The 18,882-nt window shown below is 32.2% G+C and overlaps 1 protein-coding gene across 16 annotated transcripts in view; it reads left to right on the top strand.

Moving 5' to 3' along the window:
• Nucleotides 1-18,882, top strand: part of CCSER1 (coiled-coil serine rich protein 1) — a 1,462,495-nt gene that overhangs the window by 776,838 nt on the left and 666,775 nt on the right. For 14 of the 16 annotated variants that reach the window (XR_008524637.2, XR_008524639.2, XM_054554165.2 and 11 more), the window contains one exon: nt 4,156-4,233. The exons of the other annotated variants lie outside the window; for them this stretch is intronic. Coding sequence is in view for 12 of the 14 variants with exons in the window: in XM_054554165.2 (XP_054410140.1) it covers nt 4,156-4,233 (78 nt within the window). In the remaining 2 variants the exon portion in view is untranslated. The remainder of the gene's footprint in view (nt 1-4,155; nt 4,234-18,882) is intronic. 16 annotated transcript variants of the gene reach the window in all.

Here is an 18,882-nt window from a genome sequence, read left to right on the forward strand (position 1 = left end):
TGTTTTCTTGTATATGTGACGTGGAGGCAGCAACACTATTTGTAAGCTTTTTAAAAGAGTTATATTATCTTTGTAGAGATACTGTACTAGGGTCTAGAGACCAATAAAAAAGGTTTTCATCTGGGCTGCTCCACTTACTATCTTGTGTGATATTTAGCAACTGATATTAACAAAGTATCAGTTTGCTGTTTTTTATAAAAGGACCAAAAACACAGCTTTTGTGTGTTCTGGAGAGGATTCGTGTAGATATATATTACTTGATACAGTGCCTGGCATATAACCTACATTCTACTAATGGCATCTATTATTAGTAGTAATAATTAAAGTGCTAATGCTTACAGGAGGAAAGGGAATGTGAGTACAGTTAAGTACCCTTAATAAGTTTATATATTTTATTAGGTTCATATATATTTAGTTGTGTTACTGACTTTTATTATACAAATGTTATTTATTACTTTTAATCTCAGATGAAATAACTTGGAAACTTAGAGAAGAAAAACATATTTTTATTCATATAGCAATATTATATAACTCAAAACCTCCACATATTCAGGACTCAGATTACATGGAAATTTAACAATAAATGTAAATCACAAAAATCTGTCACTTTCATCTCATTTTATTTACTTTTTTACATAATATGCTAGCCTTTTTTGCTTTTTCTAAGCACACATGTTTTATTAATCATAAATGTGAAAAAAATAAGGGATGTATTTTGTCATTGCTTGGAAAGGAAACTTAAAGACAATTAGGTATTTTGTCAGGGGCATAGATTTATTTATAAAATTTATCTACTACAAATTGAGTTGTTTTAATTCTTCACTATCCTTCTGAGAGAGGTTAGAAGAAGGAATGACAATGTCTGCTTATGTGGGAGAACACTGAAAGAGGGCCACCTTAAATCACATGGTGTAAATTCATTGGTGGTTAAAGCTCAGCACACTTCCGCGGTTTCTCTTCTCCATATGGCTTCCTTCTGTATGGATGCATACATATATATCCATTTTTATGTACAATATAAAGTGAAGGATGTATTTAAATAAGTTCCATCCTCATTTAGTTAAAATATTTTATGGTCTTTAATTATAAAATCATATTTTGAAAATTGAGCTGACTCTCAAATCTTTTGGCATAGCATTCTATCCTTTCTGGCATAAACTTGAGTTACCACTCTAATCTCATTCCTCACATTGTCCCTTTAATTGACTCCCTTTAGGCAATTTTGAAGTAGTAGTTGTTTATGCATATCTTTGTCATAGTCTCTCTGACTTCTAAATATTTGCAAATACTATTGCCTTCTTAGATTCCATATCACTCAGTTCCACTTCAAATTGACTAATAGTAATTCATTTTTCTGGTCTTAGCTGGGATGTCAGTAGCTTCTACATTCCAAATTATTTAACTCTTTTGTACGTCCCCTCTCCAACATACCGTTTCCATACACACACACCTCGGGCTGTCTCCGTGGTTAATTATATTTTACCTATAGAATGCTAATTGTCTTATTTTTCTGACTCACACTGGAAGTGTCTTCATAGAAAGGGATATATTTTCTTTTTTTCCCTTAGTGTCCCCTCCCCTGTAAGCAATAACCATAATATGCATTTAATAAAAAGTTATAAAATACAAATATATTCCTATCATGAAGGTGAAATTTCTGTATATTGAAATAAACTGATAATAATTTTAGTCAAGACTTTAATCATTATATCAAATCAATGTGAAACTGAAAATACATGATGATACTTTGTTTCTATATCTCTGATAAAATATATATATTTATGAAATTAATATAGATAGATCTATTGTATAAGAATTCAAAATTATCTGCAGTTCTGCCCTCTAGTAATAGCTACTTTCGTGGTACATTTTCTGTTTAATTATCTATAAAACTCTTTTTATACATATTAAATTTATGAATCTATAAATTTCCATCTACCATTTAGAAATGCAAGAGCTCCATCAAGAATCATCTCCTGAAAGCTATGTATTCTTTCTTTAATCTTCTAATTGTATGTGATAGACATTTGTCATATACTTTCATATGTTTACAGCCTTCTATTATGCTAAAAATATAAATTCTTAATCATTTGTACCTAAGTCTATAGGAAACTTAGGTTTTATTCTCTACATCTGAATATGGCACACATGTGCATACGTAATACCATAATAAATAATTCAAATACATCATTTGTTGTGATTAATGCCTGCAAGAGGGAGTGACAATGACATTCCCTTGAAAAGTCTGTGTTTTAATTAATTTCCAAAGATAACTGTTCTTTTATTTAAAGTTTTTGTTTGTTTGTTTGCTCTTGTTTTGGTTAGTATATTGGTTAATAAAGTTGTTTGGAATTTTATTTATCATTATTTGAATTTTCTAAGTCTTTCTAACTCAGAGCAGTAATCCAGAAGTTACCAACACTTTCCAACTCCTATCCTCAGGATGAAAGCCCTTGAAATAGAAATGTGAGCTGTGGCATAATGGAAGCATTTGGCAGCTATTTTCCCCTGCTCTATACATGAGTGCATAGACTCTAATTCATACAAAAAAGTTTATATAATTACAGATTTGCAACAAAATTTACTTTTCACATACTTATGATTCCAATCTATCTCAAAAGTAGATAATCAAACTTTCCTAAACAACCTTTCAATGATGGACAATGTTATTGCTCCTTTACCTGTTACCACCTCTCCCTGTTCTTTTCTTCATCCCAATCAATATGTCTAGATACATACATTTTTTTTCTCATTTGAAATTTAGTTTGGAAAATGCAGCCACTATTTTACTTATCTTTTTCAAATAATTAAAAACTTCTACCTCACTCATGTAACATCTTCCTGCATGATCTAATCTGCATCTAATTTTTCTCTGACTAGCAGCACTAGATGTTTTGTTATTAGGGAAGTCAGAAGTGATGAGACATTAATAAAACATAAAATATTTCTTTTCTATATTTCAGTAAGTTAAACTAAATTATATTTACCTAAATTATGTATGTACTTTGATAAACATCTCAGATAATCTTGAAAATACCAAGCAGCAATGAAGGCAAGTGTGAGGGAATAGGGAGGGAGGGGAAAAGGACAAGAGGGAAGGGGAAGAAACAGGAAAGGAAGGGAGGTGAGGATGGAAGAGTTTTATGTAACTGGAATTCTTGAGAGTGAAGTTCTTGATAACCATTGTCAATCCTGGGAAAGGAAGAATTAAATCACCATCCTTTATCATTTGGGTATTATATAACTATCTTATTAACCATTCAAAAGAAAAGAAAATGATAGACATTCTGCTTTAAAGCAAGTGGGAAGCACAGTCTCATGGAATCCCATGAATTTCTTTGAAAACTGTCTCAAGTTACTTAAACTTCCTAAATTGTATTGTTTTTATTTAACATGAGTGGTATTTATAGTAAATATTTGAAGATAAAATGTGATCATGTGATTACAACACTCTTAGCTGTGAGGGGCACTTAGTAAATACATTACATAATAATTAAACTCAAGATCTCATTTTAAGTGACACATTTAGGAATGAGAAGAGAAGGTCCCAGAAAGAAGCACAGTCAAATTAGTTTACTCAGAAATCGTAGTTTCGCATTTGAAATATGAAATCCCAACCTCGTTCGTGTATTACTTCCCTTCCCTAGTTATCACAGGGTTGGATTAGTGTCAGTCTCTTAAGGTAAACATTCCTAAATGTGTAGAGGTTTTTGGAAAGAAGAAGCATAACAAAATTCAAAGAAACTGAATGGAATCCATTGGGTCTTTTATTAAGAATATTTTTTATTTCAAATATAAGTGTTCTGAAACTGAATCAGCAAAATAATAGCAACTAAGTTATTTTAAAAAGATAACAGGAAACAAAGCATAGGCATTTGGTTTTGGATTTAAGCACATTATGACTCTACTGTTGAACTGTGGTTCTGACTCAGTGACGCCTACAGTAGAAGAAAAGATGCTTAAGGTGGGACAGTTGTGACCTAAAAATTGAAGCTCTAAGTATTTAAGCTTATTTTAAGAGCACTAACACAGCAAAGCATATGCACAGAGAAGAACATGAATTATACACTAATCAAATTTTAATAAGTGGAGAATATTAGTGTAGAAGTACACACCTCACCAACAATGTGTTGTTGCTGTTTTTTCATTTTGCAGGGAAAAGTCCGGCATTTACAGAAGGCTTTTGCTTCCAGAGTAGATAAATCCACACAGACTGAACTACTAGGCTATGACGTAAGTAGCTCTGTAAAACCATTTTTAACTTCGTTATTGGTGTTCAGACCTCCATAGCTTATTTACCTCTGCCGCTGCTGTGTCCATGCATTGATTTAACAGGATTTAGAGGTGCACCATTCATCTTTTGCTCTTAAACAATCCCCAAGTACCTCCTGGAACTAAAAAAGATGATTACAGGCACCAACTAGCATACCAATGCCTTATTAAATTTTTTACACCAACAATTTTGGTACAGTCTTTTGAATTAGTGTATTTGCAGACATGTAGAAGATATGCATTAGAAGACTAGGGCAATTTATTTTTTAAGAAAATATTTATTTATTAACAGTTTAATAAAGTTACTGTGTTTGTAATCACCAAAGGTGAAGTACATCATTTTTATATGCAGATACTTAAAAGCAAAAACAACTTTGAAGAAAAATTTAAAATAATGCTTTAGCTCATGGGCTTCAGTGCAGGCAGCAGAAAGTAATTTAATTGAAAGTATTTTTCTGTTAGTGCGAAATACTTGTTGAACTGTCAAAATAGGATTGTAAAACATGTTTTAATACAGTATTACATCTAGTAACATTGGATGATTTGGGAAAACATTGATATAAATACCCATTTTTTTCTTAAACACAGCTAAGAAATTTGCATTTTGCCTAAGTTCATGACTTTAAACTTCCTCTTGATGAAAAAATAAAGGAATTAATTTGATCTTGTAGCTAACATGTATGAGGACCCCCTCTTCTATTTAAAAACATTTATTCTTATTTTTAGCACTTTGCTGATAAGTAGAAATAAAATAGAGATAATTTTAAGTTTTATGATGATGAATAATGATAAATTATATGTTTATCTGCATGGTCTCATTATGTTAAATAACAAACTTGGATGCTACTTTTGTGTTGCCGTGCAAACTACATTAATTTATTTAATATAAAACTACTTTTCTTTTAGGAAACAAACCAAAGCTTTGAATTACTGCACAAATTGATTTCAATTGTTTATATACCTTATTTTTTAAATTAAAAACAACACTAAAAACTATGAATTAAAAATTATTCAATTATGTTTATTTTAAGGTATATTTATTCTAGATATCTAAATTCTAGATCTCAATTTTGTAACTGAAATGCTTTTAGCAGTGTTGTATATTACTTAAATTATGTTGATATCTATTTTAAAAAAGAAATAATTTTATGGTACTTAAAGAGGATTTACCACAAGTAGTTCAATATTGGTCTTTTGTGAGGGATTTTTTTTCCTGTCTAAAAACTTGGTTTTTTGTTGTTGTTGTTTGTTTGTTTGTTATTTGAGATGGAGTCTCACTCTGTTCCCCAGGCTGGAGTGCAGTGGCGCGATCTCGGCTCACTGCAACCTCCGCCTCCTGGGTTCAAGTGATTCTCCTGCCTCACCATCCCAAGTAACTGGGATTGCAAGTACCCGTCACCACTGACGGCTAATGTTTGTATTTGTAGTAGAGACAGGGTTTCATCATGTTGGTCAGGTTAGTCTCGAACTCCTCACCTCCAATGATCCATGCGCCTCAGCCTCCAAAAGTTCTGGGATTATAGGCGTGAGCCACCACCCCCTGCCTAAAAATTTTTTAATGAAAATATTTATATGCTAGTCCTTAGGATATAAACCCAATATGTGTTTTACAAATAACAACCTTTGTATCTATAAATCTGCAAGACAGAGAGTTTGTTCAATATGAGTAATAAAATCATAATTTTCATTAAATCTTATTCTAATATAACATCATACAACACAGGGACTACAAGTTAAATTAGAATCCACTTACATCAAGGCCCTAAATTTTTTAATAAGTTAACTGAATTTCAGAAAAACGAAGTCACTTTTTTACTACTACATGACCTTTGTTGGGAGTCTAGTGTTTTATTTAAAGTAATGTGCTTGGAAAAGAGAAAACAAATATACATTTGGATTCAAATTTTCAATTTTATTTAAAGAAACAATGTTTGGGAGACAGAATTCTAACTTTTTAAATGACAATATAAATATAAAATGTAAGACTTTTATGTAACACCATCAATTTTATGTGGCACTATTAGTGATTGCTTGTGAGAATTGGCTACTGAAGAATGAACGACACCTCTGGGGAAGTGACCTATCTGTGGATAGTTATTCTAACACCATAGTTACGAGCAGCCTCTTATGTATTTGCCTATCCATGCCTCATAATTTTCTAATTTCTACGATATTTCTTATATCAATGTCATTTAGTTCTCTAAGCATGAAAATAAAAGTTTAAAACGAAGCCATGGTCATTGTTAATCCTCATTAAATCTTCAATGTTCCTAGCTTGTTTCATATGTTACAGTGATAGTTTAATGCATCTTACTGTATTGAATTAAGGTTAAAGAATAATACTTTTTTTGACAATGAGTCCCTAAAGAATCCCCTTCATATGAGCAAATTAAATTTCTAAAATATGCATGTAAAACCTTATGAAAGTAACTAGATGTAACTGTAATACTAAACTTTAGGGCATCTTGCATGTGAAAAACTGGGGATGGAAATACTTAAACAAATCAAAAATAAGTAAAACACTTTCAGTATGATGAATTACATAACTGGAAATATATGATTCATAAACAGTACAATTTCCCTCCGACCAGGATTTATTTTCAATATTTATTTATAATTTTTTTAAATATTTTATATGCAATAATAATCATTTATTCAATTTATAGTATTTTGTTCTGTTTCACCCTCAGGAAATATAGTTTCATCTTATTTTAACTTTCAAAAATATTCTATACACACGTATCTATTTATAACTTGCAAATTGTGTTTATTCAAAAACAAGAAACATCTCGTGGAAATCTTGTACATTATGGATGTTTCTTATACTCTTTTGTTTTCTTCCCAAAGCTGCCAGCATTAGCCACAAATTGTTGTTTACAGATTATTATGGATCATGTTTTATTGGTATGAGTATCAGAATATATGATACTACGTGTCATCATTAATATAATTTCCTTGGGAAAATAGCTGTTGCTACACATTTTGCTTAAGATAAGAAATAGAATCCCCAGGAAACATTAATTATAATAAAATCTATTAAAAATTCACTGCCATGAATAAGTTTAAAGATTTGTACAATAAACTGCTTTTATCCTGCACCAGATTTGTCAGGAGACATGAAACTAATGTTAGTTTACAATGTGCTCTGACTTCTAATGCACATGGCAAGACTTAAAAAAAAAATTCAGAGTGTCTCAGCACAGGCCTATAAACACCATAGTTCTTGTGATGAGGGAGATTGTTAAATAAATGATGAATGTGTCTTAAATAATCAATGCCAATTTAACCTCTTCCACGTTCCTCTGTCTGCACAGGCTTAGTTTATTGAAAGATCAAAGAATAATTTCTTAGGTGTCACTGTGTTATTAAAACAGCATAGAAGATGAATAGATGTAGTTAAGTAGCATTGCTGCCCATTACAAGATTACATTGAAGGGTAGGGAAGTTTTTTATCTAATTACATCAAATGTATAAACAGATGTTTCAATATAGTATATATGCTGTCTGTAAATATTTTATAGCTTGAACTACTGCAAATAGCATTTTGATTACAATATTTGAGAATGAATAATCAAAATATTCCAAAGATCTTATATTCTGACAGTGAGAAATTCAGATACTTTCATTAATTTGACATATTTATGGACAGCTTATGTCCTGAAGAAGATTGTTTTTGAAAATGTGACTGGTTGATTTACTTTAAGTTCAAGTTTTCTTTTCAGATGATGCCTGAAATTGACACAGAATAGTCACAGGATTTAAAAATTTCTCTGAGCCACAAATGCACTAAAGTTTTAAGTAAAGCAGTTTCTTCCTTTCATTAGCAAGTGATTTACACTAACATTTTGTAAGAAGCCATTTTTAGTCTTGAACTTGGCAGTGTTTTCTTTAAGACTTCTGACGTTATCAGGTATTTCATTAAATATTAAATTATTATTAATTACTGTTAGTTTAAATATCATTAGGGGTTTCAATTTGGCTACTTAAAATGGACTGAACTGTGGCATCACATATTTTGTCTCAGTCATGTATGAATAAAGCATAAATCAGTTTGTTAATGGATGCTCATACCACTGTTTATTTTTTCAAATATTTTAACACACTTTCCAAATGGTGAGATTTGCTTTATAAATACAGTTTTCTACTTACACATGAGGAAAATAATATTATTTGCATTATGAATGTACACTTTGAAAAACTTTTCAATGCAATTATCTGTGTATTTCACAATCTCTGGTACTTTTCTCAGATTTAATTTTGGTGGTGCTTCTGGCGCAGTTTGCAGCCAGTCCTAAAAAATATGAAAATAGTTCATCATGCTGTATTCATGTTAGGAATAAGAATGATTAGTTTTTACTGTAATTGTTTTATTAGATAGAGCAGAAGTGTTTTTTGTGCTGTGCTAATGTATTATGTCTGCCTGTGGATTAAGCCCCGTTCTAAGAATTGAATAACTATCAATTAGGCTTTCTCATCATGCTGCTAATATACTGTAGTTTATTAAAGTTTCTGTTTTGCTTTTATTTATTACTTCTATCTTCTTAAATTCAGTACTTCTCCTGATCATGTATGAATGTGCTCTGGCATTTATTAGAAAAAAGTGACTCCCCCGCACATGCTTCATGTATTTATATTTACTTATCTCAAATATTTCTGTTTATTTTTACAAATTAAAAAACATTTAGTTTTAAAAATTGAGTTATATATTCCAGGTTTTCTTATGGACTATAACTTTTCCCATTACATTAAAGATAACTTTTAGATAAGAACATTGTTTAAAAATATCTATCATGTTTAAAAATATGATTATCTGCCACGGATGCTTATTAACATGTAATGGAGTCACATCTTATCCAGTGGTAATGTTTTAAGGGCATCACTTTTGAAAATTTATTCACGCTTTCATTCAACAAATATGACTAAGTCCCTTCTAGCAGCCAGGCTCCATTCTAGGTCCTTGGAATATATCCTTTAACCAAACAAAAAATATTCCTGCATGGAGCTTGCAATTGGTGAGGGCATACTTAAAAATCAATAAGCTAAGTAAATAAGCAAATTATATAATGCATTCCAAGGTGCTGAAAGCAATGTAAAAAATAAAAATAGCACAGAGAAAGAATAATTCTAAGTGTATAGCGAGATGGTCAAGACTATGATCAGAAATTTTAAATAGGGTGATCTAGGGAGGTCTGAGTTTGAGATTTGAGACTTAAAGAAGGTGAGGTGAAAATCGTGTTTAATCAAAAATTCCTTTGTGATGTGCTTCTTGAAAATTCCTTGACGTCCCTTCAGTCAGTAAGAACTAAGCACTTTGTCATTGCTGGAGCCGTAGATAAGAATAGCTTCATTTAGACGTCATGTAGTATAAAAATTATATTCTAGATTATAAAACCTAGATTCAGGCTCAGTACATCAAGAGACTCACACTAGAGGAATATGGTCTACCTGAGGGAACAGCCGACTCAACTCTTCTATATCATATTCATCTAGCATAAGCACTGAGAAGAAATCTGAGTAGAATCAACCACACCGTGTTAATTACATTTGCTTCTCCTCTTTCTGTTTGTTGCTTGCATTCACCCTACCCTCTTTTTTCCCTGAACACTATTCTTCTTCCAGAGTAGACAGAGTTGGATTTATATGCTTTAAATGTATAATTAGACTTCATTGTATATCAGCATATCCGATTTATCAGAGGTGTGCTGGTGAAACTAAACAAATATAGAAAGCACTCAATGATTACTTGTTGAAAAAAAATTAACTAAAAGCTGCTAATTTTTTTATAATTCTAAAAATTTATAACAAATTAATATGCATTGTTTCATTCACAAAACATACAGATATGGATATTGCTATATACTATCTTAATTTTCTATATTTTTTATATCCAACAAGTATTTAAAAATTACTGCGTTATGCCTTTTAGAATGAAGTATTAAACTCAAATCAGCATAGACAACTAGTAATGTCTAAACATAAGTGCCACATGCAGTTGTTTTTATAGTGTTGCACAGAATAATTCTTTTTAAAATCTTGAATCTTTGCTTAGGAGCCAGATCCCTCTGGACTGCCACCAGGTCTTTAATTCTGCAGTGACTACATAGAATTAGTATCAGTGAACCGACAGCCCTTTTGTTAAGAGAATGTGTGGTTGAGATCGTTAAGAGGAAAACAGCAAGGCTAGATGTCATCTATGAAAGTTCTTATAATTATAAGAATATTCATTAAGATGAAACAGCAAACAAGGAAGGGGAGAGAATGAGTTGTTGCTGGTCCAAGGTTATAAAGCTTGAGTTGCAGATGAAATAAGTTTTGAGATCTGCTGTACAGCAGGGTGACTATAATTAATGATAATGTATTATGTATTTCAAAATAACTAAATTTCAAATGTCTCACTACAAAAAAAGATAAGTAATGGGATGGTTGATGTGTTAATTTGTTTGATTTAATCATTCCACATTGTATACATATATCAATATCAAAATATCACATTGTATGCCATAAATGTATACAATTTGTCAGTTAAAAATAATGTTAACTTAAAAAAAATTGAAAACAGTACACACGCAGGAGGTTTTATATCGTTTAAAATAGTAATAATAGATATCATATTTGCTGAAAATTATGTTGTGGTAGTGTTGATAAAAGAGAAGAAAAATACGTATTTGTTGAATGGAAAATTTCTCCCTGTCCACTTCTACTTCCAACTTATAGATTGCTACCTTTATAGGAAATCTAAATTTAATTTCAAATTTTTCTAATATTTTTCCTAGACTGCCTTAGGAGTCTTTTAGAGTATCTAGTGTACTAAGTGGCATTATATAATAAGAAGTCCTGGCTGGACAGGGTGGCTCACGCCTGTAATCCCAGCACTTTGGGAGGCCGAGGCAGGCGGATCGCAAGGTCAGGAGATCGAGGCCATCCTGGCTAACTCGGTGAAACCCCCGTCTCTACTAAAAATTTAAAAAAATTAGACAGGCGTAGGTGGTGCACGCCTGTAGTCCCAGCTACTCGCTACTCAGAGACTGAGGCAGGAGAATGGCGTAAAACCGGGGAGGCGGAGCTTGCAGTGAGGCGAGATCGCGCCACTGCACTCCACCCTGGGAGACAGAGACTCTGTCTCAAAAAAAAAAAAAGTCCTTACAGAAAGAATTTTTACTACCCTTTGGAAGGAAACACCAAGTATAAGCTTGAAGTATCTCTCATTGTCTATTTACAAAGCATCAATCAATTGCAGCTAATTATTATAATCTGTATGAAGCTAAGTTCTATGACTTAGTTCAGGTACTTGTTTAAAGTAAATTTTTGTGGACTTATATTAATTTATTTCTATCAAAAACATTGCTTTCCTTTGATGTGGTCTACAATCAGGAAAAATTTGCAAAAGGAAATTTATCCTTATTTTATATATATATACACACACACATGACATTTATATACATACATGATATATATGTACATATATATTGACATACACACATAATTATCCTTGAAATATATATATATATATATCCTTGACATATATTTGAAATATATATATATATTCTTGGAATATATGTTATATCCTTGAAATAGATGTATCTCCTTGAAATATATCATTGAAATATGTATCTGTACATATGCACACACCAAAACATTGTCTATTAATACACACACGCATTCACATATACACACACACACACAAATAAGACATAGGTACAAAAAGTTTGCTTTTATTTGATATATTATTCCTATTATAGAAGTTAGAATTATATGCATTCTTTAATTTTTCTGTGTATATAATAAGAATTACTGGGAATCATATCTTACATTAACACAATGTTTAAAATGGTTATTTGAATTTTAATATGATTGAATTGAATTTATATAACTATTAGCTAGGAATATTTGCTGTCCATTTTATTATACTTGGTACATATTAATATAAAGATGATTTCTTTTTAAGGTGGTAATCAAATTAACTCTCAGAAACACTAATTTTTTAATCGTGGAAATCATAAACCCATATACCTTCTAATGAAATAGTGATAACAATTTTTTCCGTAACGTAGATTGTGGTATTTTGTTTTTCACAGTACACTAGCTCATGGCTTTTCTGTTTTGTCATGGTAGGGCTTTTGTTTCGCTAGGCTATCAGATTTCATTAAGTTACTTAATTTTTCCCTCAGTTTTCTCATGAGATCTGCTATTCCCTTTGACAACTCTACTTGTACTTGATTTAGATGCACAAAAAGGGATAATATGTACCAAGAGCATTAGTCCTCATTGTAGTCTTTGTCCATCAAAATGTTTTTCAGCTACTTGATTAATGCTTTGGGATTTGAGAATAGCTAGCTTCTACCTTTTACCAGTGAAATAACTGATATTCATTTGAGAGGAAAAAAGTCATTGAAATGTTTACATTAATAGTGTTTCAAAATAAAACTGTAAAGGGATTTTTAACTTATAGAAAACCACAGAGAGCTAAAGGGAAAAAAAATTCCATAAATGTTTGGCTTAATAACAAGCCAACAAAAGAACATGGATTTTCAGAATATTGTACTAGAAAGTTTCCTAAAAGAGAGCCACATGTATCAATAACCTTATGCTCTGTAAAATAAGAATACCAGGAAATTTTACTCTTTTTTGGTGCCACATTGTTAAGACGGTAATTAGAATTTTAAATTTATAAAGTTGATCTATTAATAGAGAAAATTTATACCAAAAAGCATGTAATTTGCATTTCAGAGTACTTAAAGAATCAAAGTTCTATACATACCAGAATTATTTCAGGTTTGCCATTATTTTATGAGTTTTCTGTTTATAAATGGCTTTATAGATTTGAATTTAAACTATCACATTAGAGGATATTTAAAGTGTGGTCTAATATAGAGTAACTTTCAGAGAGAAAAGTACTTAAAGAGGTTTAGCATTTTGTTGTATTGGAAAAGTATACCCTAAATATGAATGAATTATTCATAAGCCTAAGAAAGTGCTAATATAGAATGAAAAGTATTATTTTTTAAGTTTTGGGGGTTATAAGAAACACTTAGAGCCGGGCGCAGTGGCTCACACCTTTAATCGCAGCACTTTGGTGGCCCAGGCGGGTGAATCACCCGAGGTCATGAGTTCGAGACCAGCCTGGCTAACATGGTGAAATCCCTTCTCTACTAAAATTATAAAAATTAGCCTGGCGTTGTTGCGGACAACTGTAATTCCAGCTACTCAAGAGGCTAAGGCAGGAGAATCGCTTGAACCCGAGAGGCAGAGGTTGCAGTGAGCCGAGATTGTGCCACTGCACTCCAGGCTGGGCGACAGAGCAAGACTCCATCTCCAAAAAAAAAAAAAAAAAAGAAACAATGTTGTTCCATCTCAAGAAAGAAAGAAAGGAAAGAAAGAAGGAAGGAAGGAAAGAAGGAAGGAAGGAAGGAGAAAGAGAAAGAAAAAAAGAAGGAAAGAAGGAAGGAAGGAAAGAAAAAGAAAAGAAAGAGAAAAGGAAAGAAACAAAGAAACAATGTTGTTCCAAAAATGTTACCTAGAAGTGTGTGTGTGTGTGTGTGTGTGTGTGTGTGTGTGTGTGTGTGTTTTATTTTATTTTATTTTTTTGAGACGGAGTCTCGCTCTGTCTCCGAGGCTGGAGTGCGGAGGCGCGGTCTCTGCTCACTGCAAGCTCAGCCTTCTGGGTTCACGCCGTTCTCCTGCCTCAGCCTCCAGAGTAGCTGGGACTACAGGCGCCCGCCACCACGCCCGGCTAATTTTTTGTATTTTTTAGTGGAGACGGGGTTTCACCGTGTTAGCCAGGATGGTCTCAATCCCCTGACCTACTGATCCGCCCACCTCGGCCTCCCAAAGTGCTGGGATTACAGGCGTGAGCCACCGTGCCTGGCCAAAGTGTATTTTTTTAAATTTATGAAAAAGATGCTACAGACTCTAATTGAGTCTGAAAAGATTAACTTTTCTTTGCAGGAGTATCAGTAATATGACACAATTATGTGTCAGAAAATACAAAACTAAAAAGGATTTATGTAATTCATAAAAATGTAAAAACATACTTGGTGTGAGTATATTACTTTCTATACTTTTGAAAGTTTTTTTTTCTCCACTTTGGTTTTAGTATGTTAAAATAATCATATAAATGCTGGATTATCTATATTACGAGTACATAAACATACATGTCTTCATATATGTTTTTGATGTGTCAAATAGATGAATATTATTTTACTGTAATGTTAATGAATGCATTTTACTATTCATAATTTAAAGGACTGAATATCATTCAATCACATGAATATTTTAAACATTTTTTACATTTTGTTTTAAATTTTCTTCTACTAAAGAATAACAATGGCACATATCCTTTAGAAGAGAATTTTGAAAACTCTAATAGAATTATATTTGGTCTTATCCTACACCTAGTAATGCTATCTCTAGAAGTTTAACCTGAACGTACACTTTCATATGTACCAAATAGTATTTTCATAAGGTTTTCTTTATGATCATTTTTTGTAACAGTTGAAGATGAAAAACAACACAAATAACAATAAGGGGCTCTTTAATAATGGCTCATTATCAAATGAGTTACAGTATAAGGACAAAGACAAATGCAAAAAAAAAAATCTAAAACTTCAATCAGAAACAAAATTATATTACTTTTGTTATAATAATTGTGACATTATTTGTGTGTTATAACATTTAACAACTAAATCTAATGTTTCTAGCATCCAAGTTATTTCAGGATAAGAGAAAATAAACATAACTATGAAAATACAAGTTAAAGGAAAGAACCTGGTAATGTTATATTCAAATGTAAAGTGTCAACATGAACTTATTATTTGCTAATTGAAGAATATTTTCTTGTTTTGCCCACTGAAAAAGTATAAACCTTTCAAGCTTATAGGTTTAACTTTCAGTAGTCAGGAAACAGAGGAGGTAGGTGGATAAGTTAAACAATACCATGAATCAAAAATCAGACAAAATCCAAATGGGCAGTATTCTGCAAGACAACTCATACGGTATCCTTAAAAAAGAAGATGCTATTAAAAATTGGGGTACTATCTGCTGGGCATGGTGGCTCACGCCTGTAATCCCAGCACTTTGGGAGGCCAAGGCGGGTAGATCACGTGAGGTTGGGAGTTCAAGACCAGCCTGACCAACATGGAGAAACCCTGTCTCTACTAATAATACAAAATTAGCTGGACATGGTGGCACATGCCTGTAATCCCGGCAACTCAGGAGACTGAGGCAAGAGAATCTCTTGAACCCGGGAGGTGGAGGTTGCAGTGAGCCGAGATTGTGCCATTGCACTCCAGCCTGGGCAACAAGAGTGAAACTCCATCACACACACACACACACACACACACACACACACAAAATAGGGGACTGCCTTGAATAAAGAAACTAAACAGATATAACGACATATGAAATGCATATATATGTATGTGTGTGTGTGTATATATTATATATATATGGTGAATAACTAGAGAGAGGGAGAGAGGACCAAAAGCAGCTATGACAACTCTTAATTACTGAATCTAGGCGCTGTGATTTCAGTGTTCATCTTCTCCAACTCTCATGCTGAAATTTGATTCCCAATTAGAGATGGGGTTCAATGGGAGAATGGGGGGTGTTTGGATCACGAGAGAGATCTTTCATTAATAGATTAATGCCCACCCTGGGGGTGAGTGAGTTCTCACTCTATGAGTTCCTGAGAGAGCAGTCACCTCCCTGCTGTCTCTTCTGCTTCCTCTCGGGTAGTGAGTGTCCTGTCTGCACATACCGGCTCCCCTTCCATTTTTGCCATGAGTAGAAGTAGGTTTGAGACTTTCATCAGATGCCCAGTCTTACAGCTTGCATAATCCTGAACCAAATAAGCTTTTTTTAAATAAGTAAATTACCCAGTCTCAGGTGTTAAAGCAATGCAAAATGGACTAAGATATGAGGTGAAGGCTACACAGGTGTTAATAGTACAAGTCTGTTTTTCTGTATCTTAAAAGTTTTCTCAATAAAGGGAATGGTTTCCCAACTTAAAAATATGCAAAAATATTTAAATGGAATTGTAGTAAGATGTAATGTATGGCCAGGACTAAATTGGGTTGGGAAGTCCAGCAGTAACATGTATTTGAGGGACATCTGAAGAAATTTGAACAAGGATTGCTATTAGATGTAATGAAAACTTCTTTACATGAACAGTTAGAGGTTACTACTGGGGAAAAAAGGCAAATAAAGTGAAAAACACAATGTACTATGTGGTTCTCTTTTTAATTAAAAAAAATAAGTGGAAATGAATCCACAAAGCTTGGTATAGTGACCGTCTCTGGTTTGTAGGAATGTACCATTTTATTTCCTTATTTTTGTTTATCTCTTTTTGTCACTTTTTGCAATGAACATATGTATTTTTATAATAATAAAATATACTTTCAAAGTAGAAATATATTATTTAAAAAAGAAAACTCATCACTGCTAACATGAATATGAAATTATTTGCACAGTGTATTTACTTTCTATTCAAACCTACTTTCTTACAAAATAAAATAACTTGGAAAATTTTGTGGAAACAGAATTTAATGACAATTTTGTTTCTAAAATGTAATTATTAAAAATAAATGTTAAATATTGCAGAATTTTTCTTTCTAATTTGACAATATATTGAATGCATTATACCTTAAAGCCCAAGAAGATTAATCTATTTTGTAACTGATTTTCCTAGTTTATAATATCCCCAGAGTGGTAAATCATAAAAAAGAATCTTTCAAATTATTATTTTCACTACAATGTAGTCACAGGAAGCCATTTGTTCTCATTAGGTGAACTTTACTCTTTCCTTGCAGTTGTCTTCATGTTCTACTTGCTTAAAATGACACAGATGGATTAAGGTTTTTTTGTCCACTTCACATCACAAATACTAAAGTATTAAAACTTTTATGAAAAGAGAAATGTTAGTATCATATATTTTCATTACATGTGTGTCTCTGAACATATTCAGGCTATTATGGTATTTTTCCCTTCATTTTACTATTTTAAAATTAAAAAGTGGATCTGGGTTAGGCTTTCATTAAGTATATGCATGTCAGGAACCTTAAAATACACAGAAAAACAGAATTCCAGATTTCTAAAATGTATAATATAACATATAAAAATATATTCTCTCTGTCTTTCACATTCACTCAACTAGTATTTGTGTAATAAATACTGAATGTCAGGCATCTTCTTAATGTTTGATTCTTAGTCTTAAAGATTTTGTGGACCTTTTTTAAAGAAAATGGTTAGTAATAACTTTTCTGCATCTGTGTGTAACATACAGTTATAGTCCTGATGTTCCTTTTATTACCCCTATTCATTTATAAAGTTATGTAAAAGCAAAAAAAAAAGAGTAAGAGATATTCCAGACACTGAGATTGTAGCAGCGAACACCAAGCATGCACAACCAGACAAGTTTTTTGTCTTCATAAACCTCATATTCTAGTCAATGAAGACAGGCAGTAAACTAAAAACCAAAGAAGTAAAAAAGAGAATTTCACACCATATTAAGGGCATAAAGGAGATAAACAGAAAGATGACATTAAGGGAAACCACATGAAGGGAAGGAGCTACTGTCTAGAAAAGAGCCATCAGGGAAGATGGTTCTGCCAATGTTGCATTTGAGCTGGAACTCGAGTGATGGGTCACTGTTCACAGAACCAGAACAAGCGTGGTGACAGGGAAAATCATACTACCAAGAACATTCCAACTCCTGCTGAGTGCTTCAGGATTTCCTCATATTGCTTTTGGTCTTGTCATGTTACATTTAGGCTCTACACATTCTAATCTATATAACACCACAGATACATTTGCCGAAAATAAAAAATAAATGCAAACACACAGCTTACGTTGTGTTGTATTTCTAATTTGAAACACACACACACACACACACACACACACACCAAATGGCTCAATAAGGCATATAGGATAGAATCCACACTCCCCAAGCCAGCATCCATGTGCTAAAATTGTACCCTCCCCTATTTATGAAATTAGAACACCTACTGTTTTCGAACTAAAACCTTTTATTCCATCAACACTGATTCATTACAAACTGTTAATCATTTTCTAAGTTTTTATGTTTCATTTTGGTTTCTTTTTAACCATTTCATCTGGAATATCTCTGCCCCACAATATATCTCTATTTTAAGCCAAGCTCCAATTTCATATCCTTGATTGGACAACGCAAACAAGGAGTGATTTCTCTTTCTGTAGAACTCCCTCAGCAGTTATCAGTTCTATTTAACCTACCTTTACAGTTACCAGTCCTATATAATGTTGCCAGTTTCCTATATTAACATGTATGTGTCCTATTCATTATAACTTACCATCTTTGTAGTATGGCTTATCCTTTCATATATTCATTTATATCACTCTAAATTTTTACATTCCTGGGAGCAGATATCATATTCTATGCTTCTTGCAATTTATACTTGTTTTCATATATATTACCAGCACAAAATGAAGTCTCTTTTTGTAAAAAGGGTGAAATATTTTGAAATGTCTTGTATTTCTTATTACTTAAAATTGCAATCAAGTTTAGAGATTAAAATATAATAATAAGATAATAATTGTTGCAGACTAACAAAATTCTGTTGAAGCTTTGTGTTTAGT

This window comes from Pongo abelii, chromosome 3 (genome assembly GCF_028885655.2).
Source record: "Pongo abelii isolate AG06213 chromosome 3, NHGRI_mPonAbe1-v2.0_pri, whole genome shotgun sequence".
Lineage (NCBI taxonomy): Eukaryota > Metazoa > Chordata > Mammalia > Primates > Hominidae > Pongo > Pongo abelii.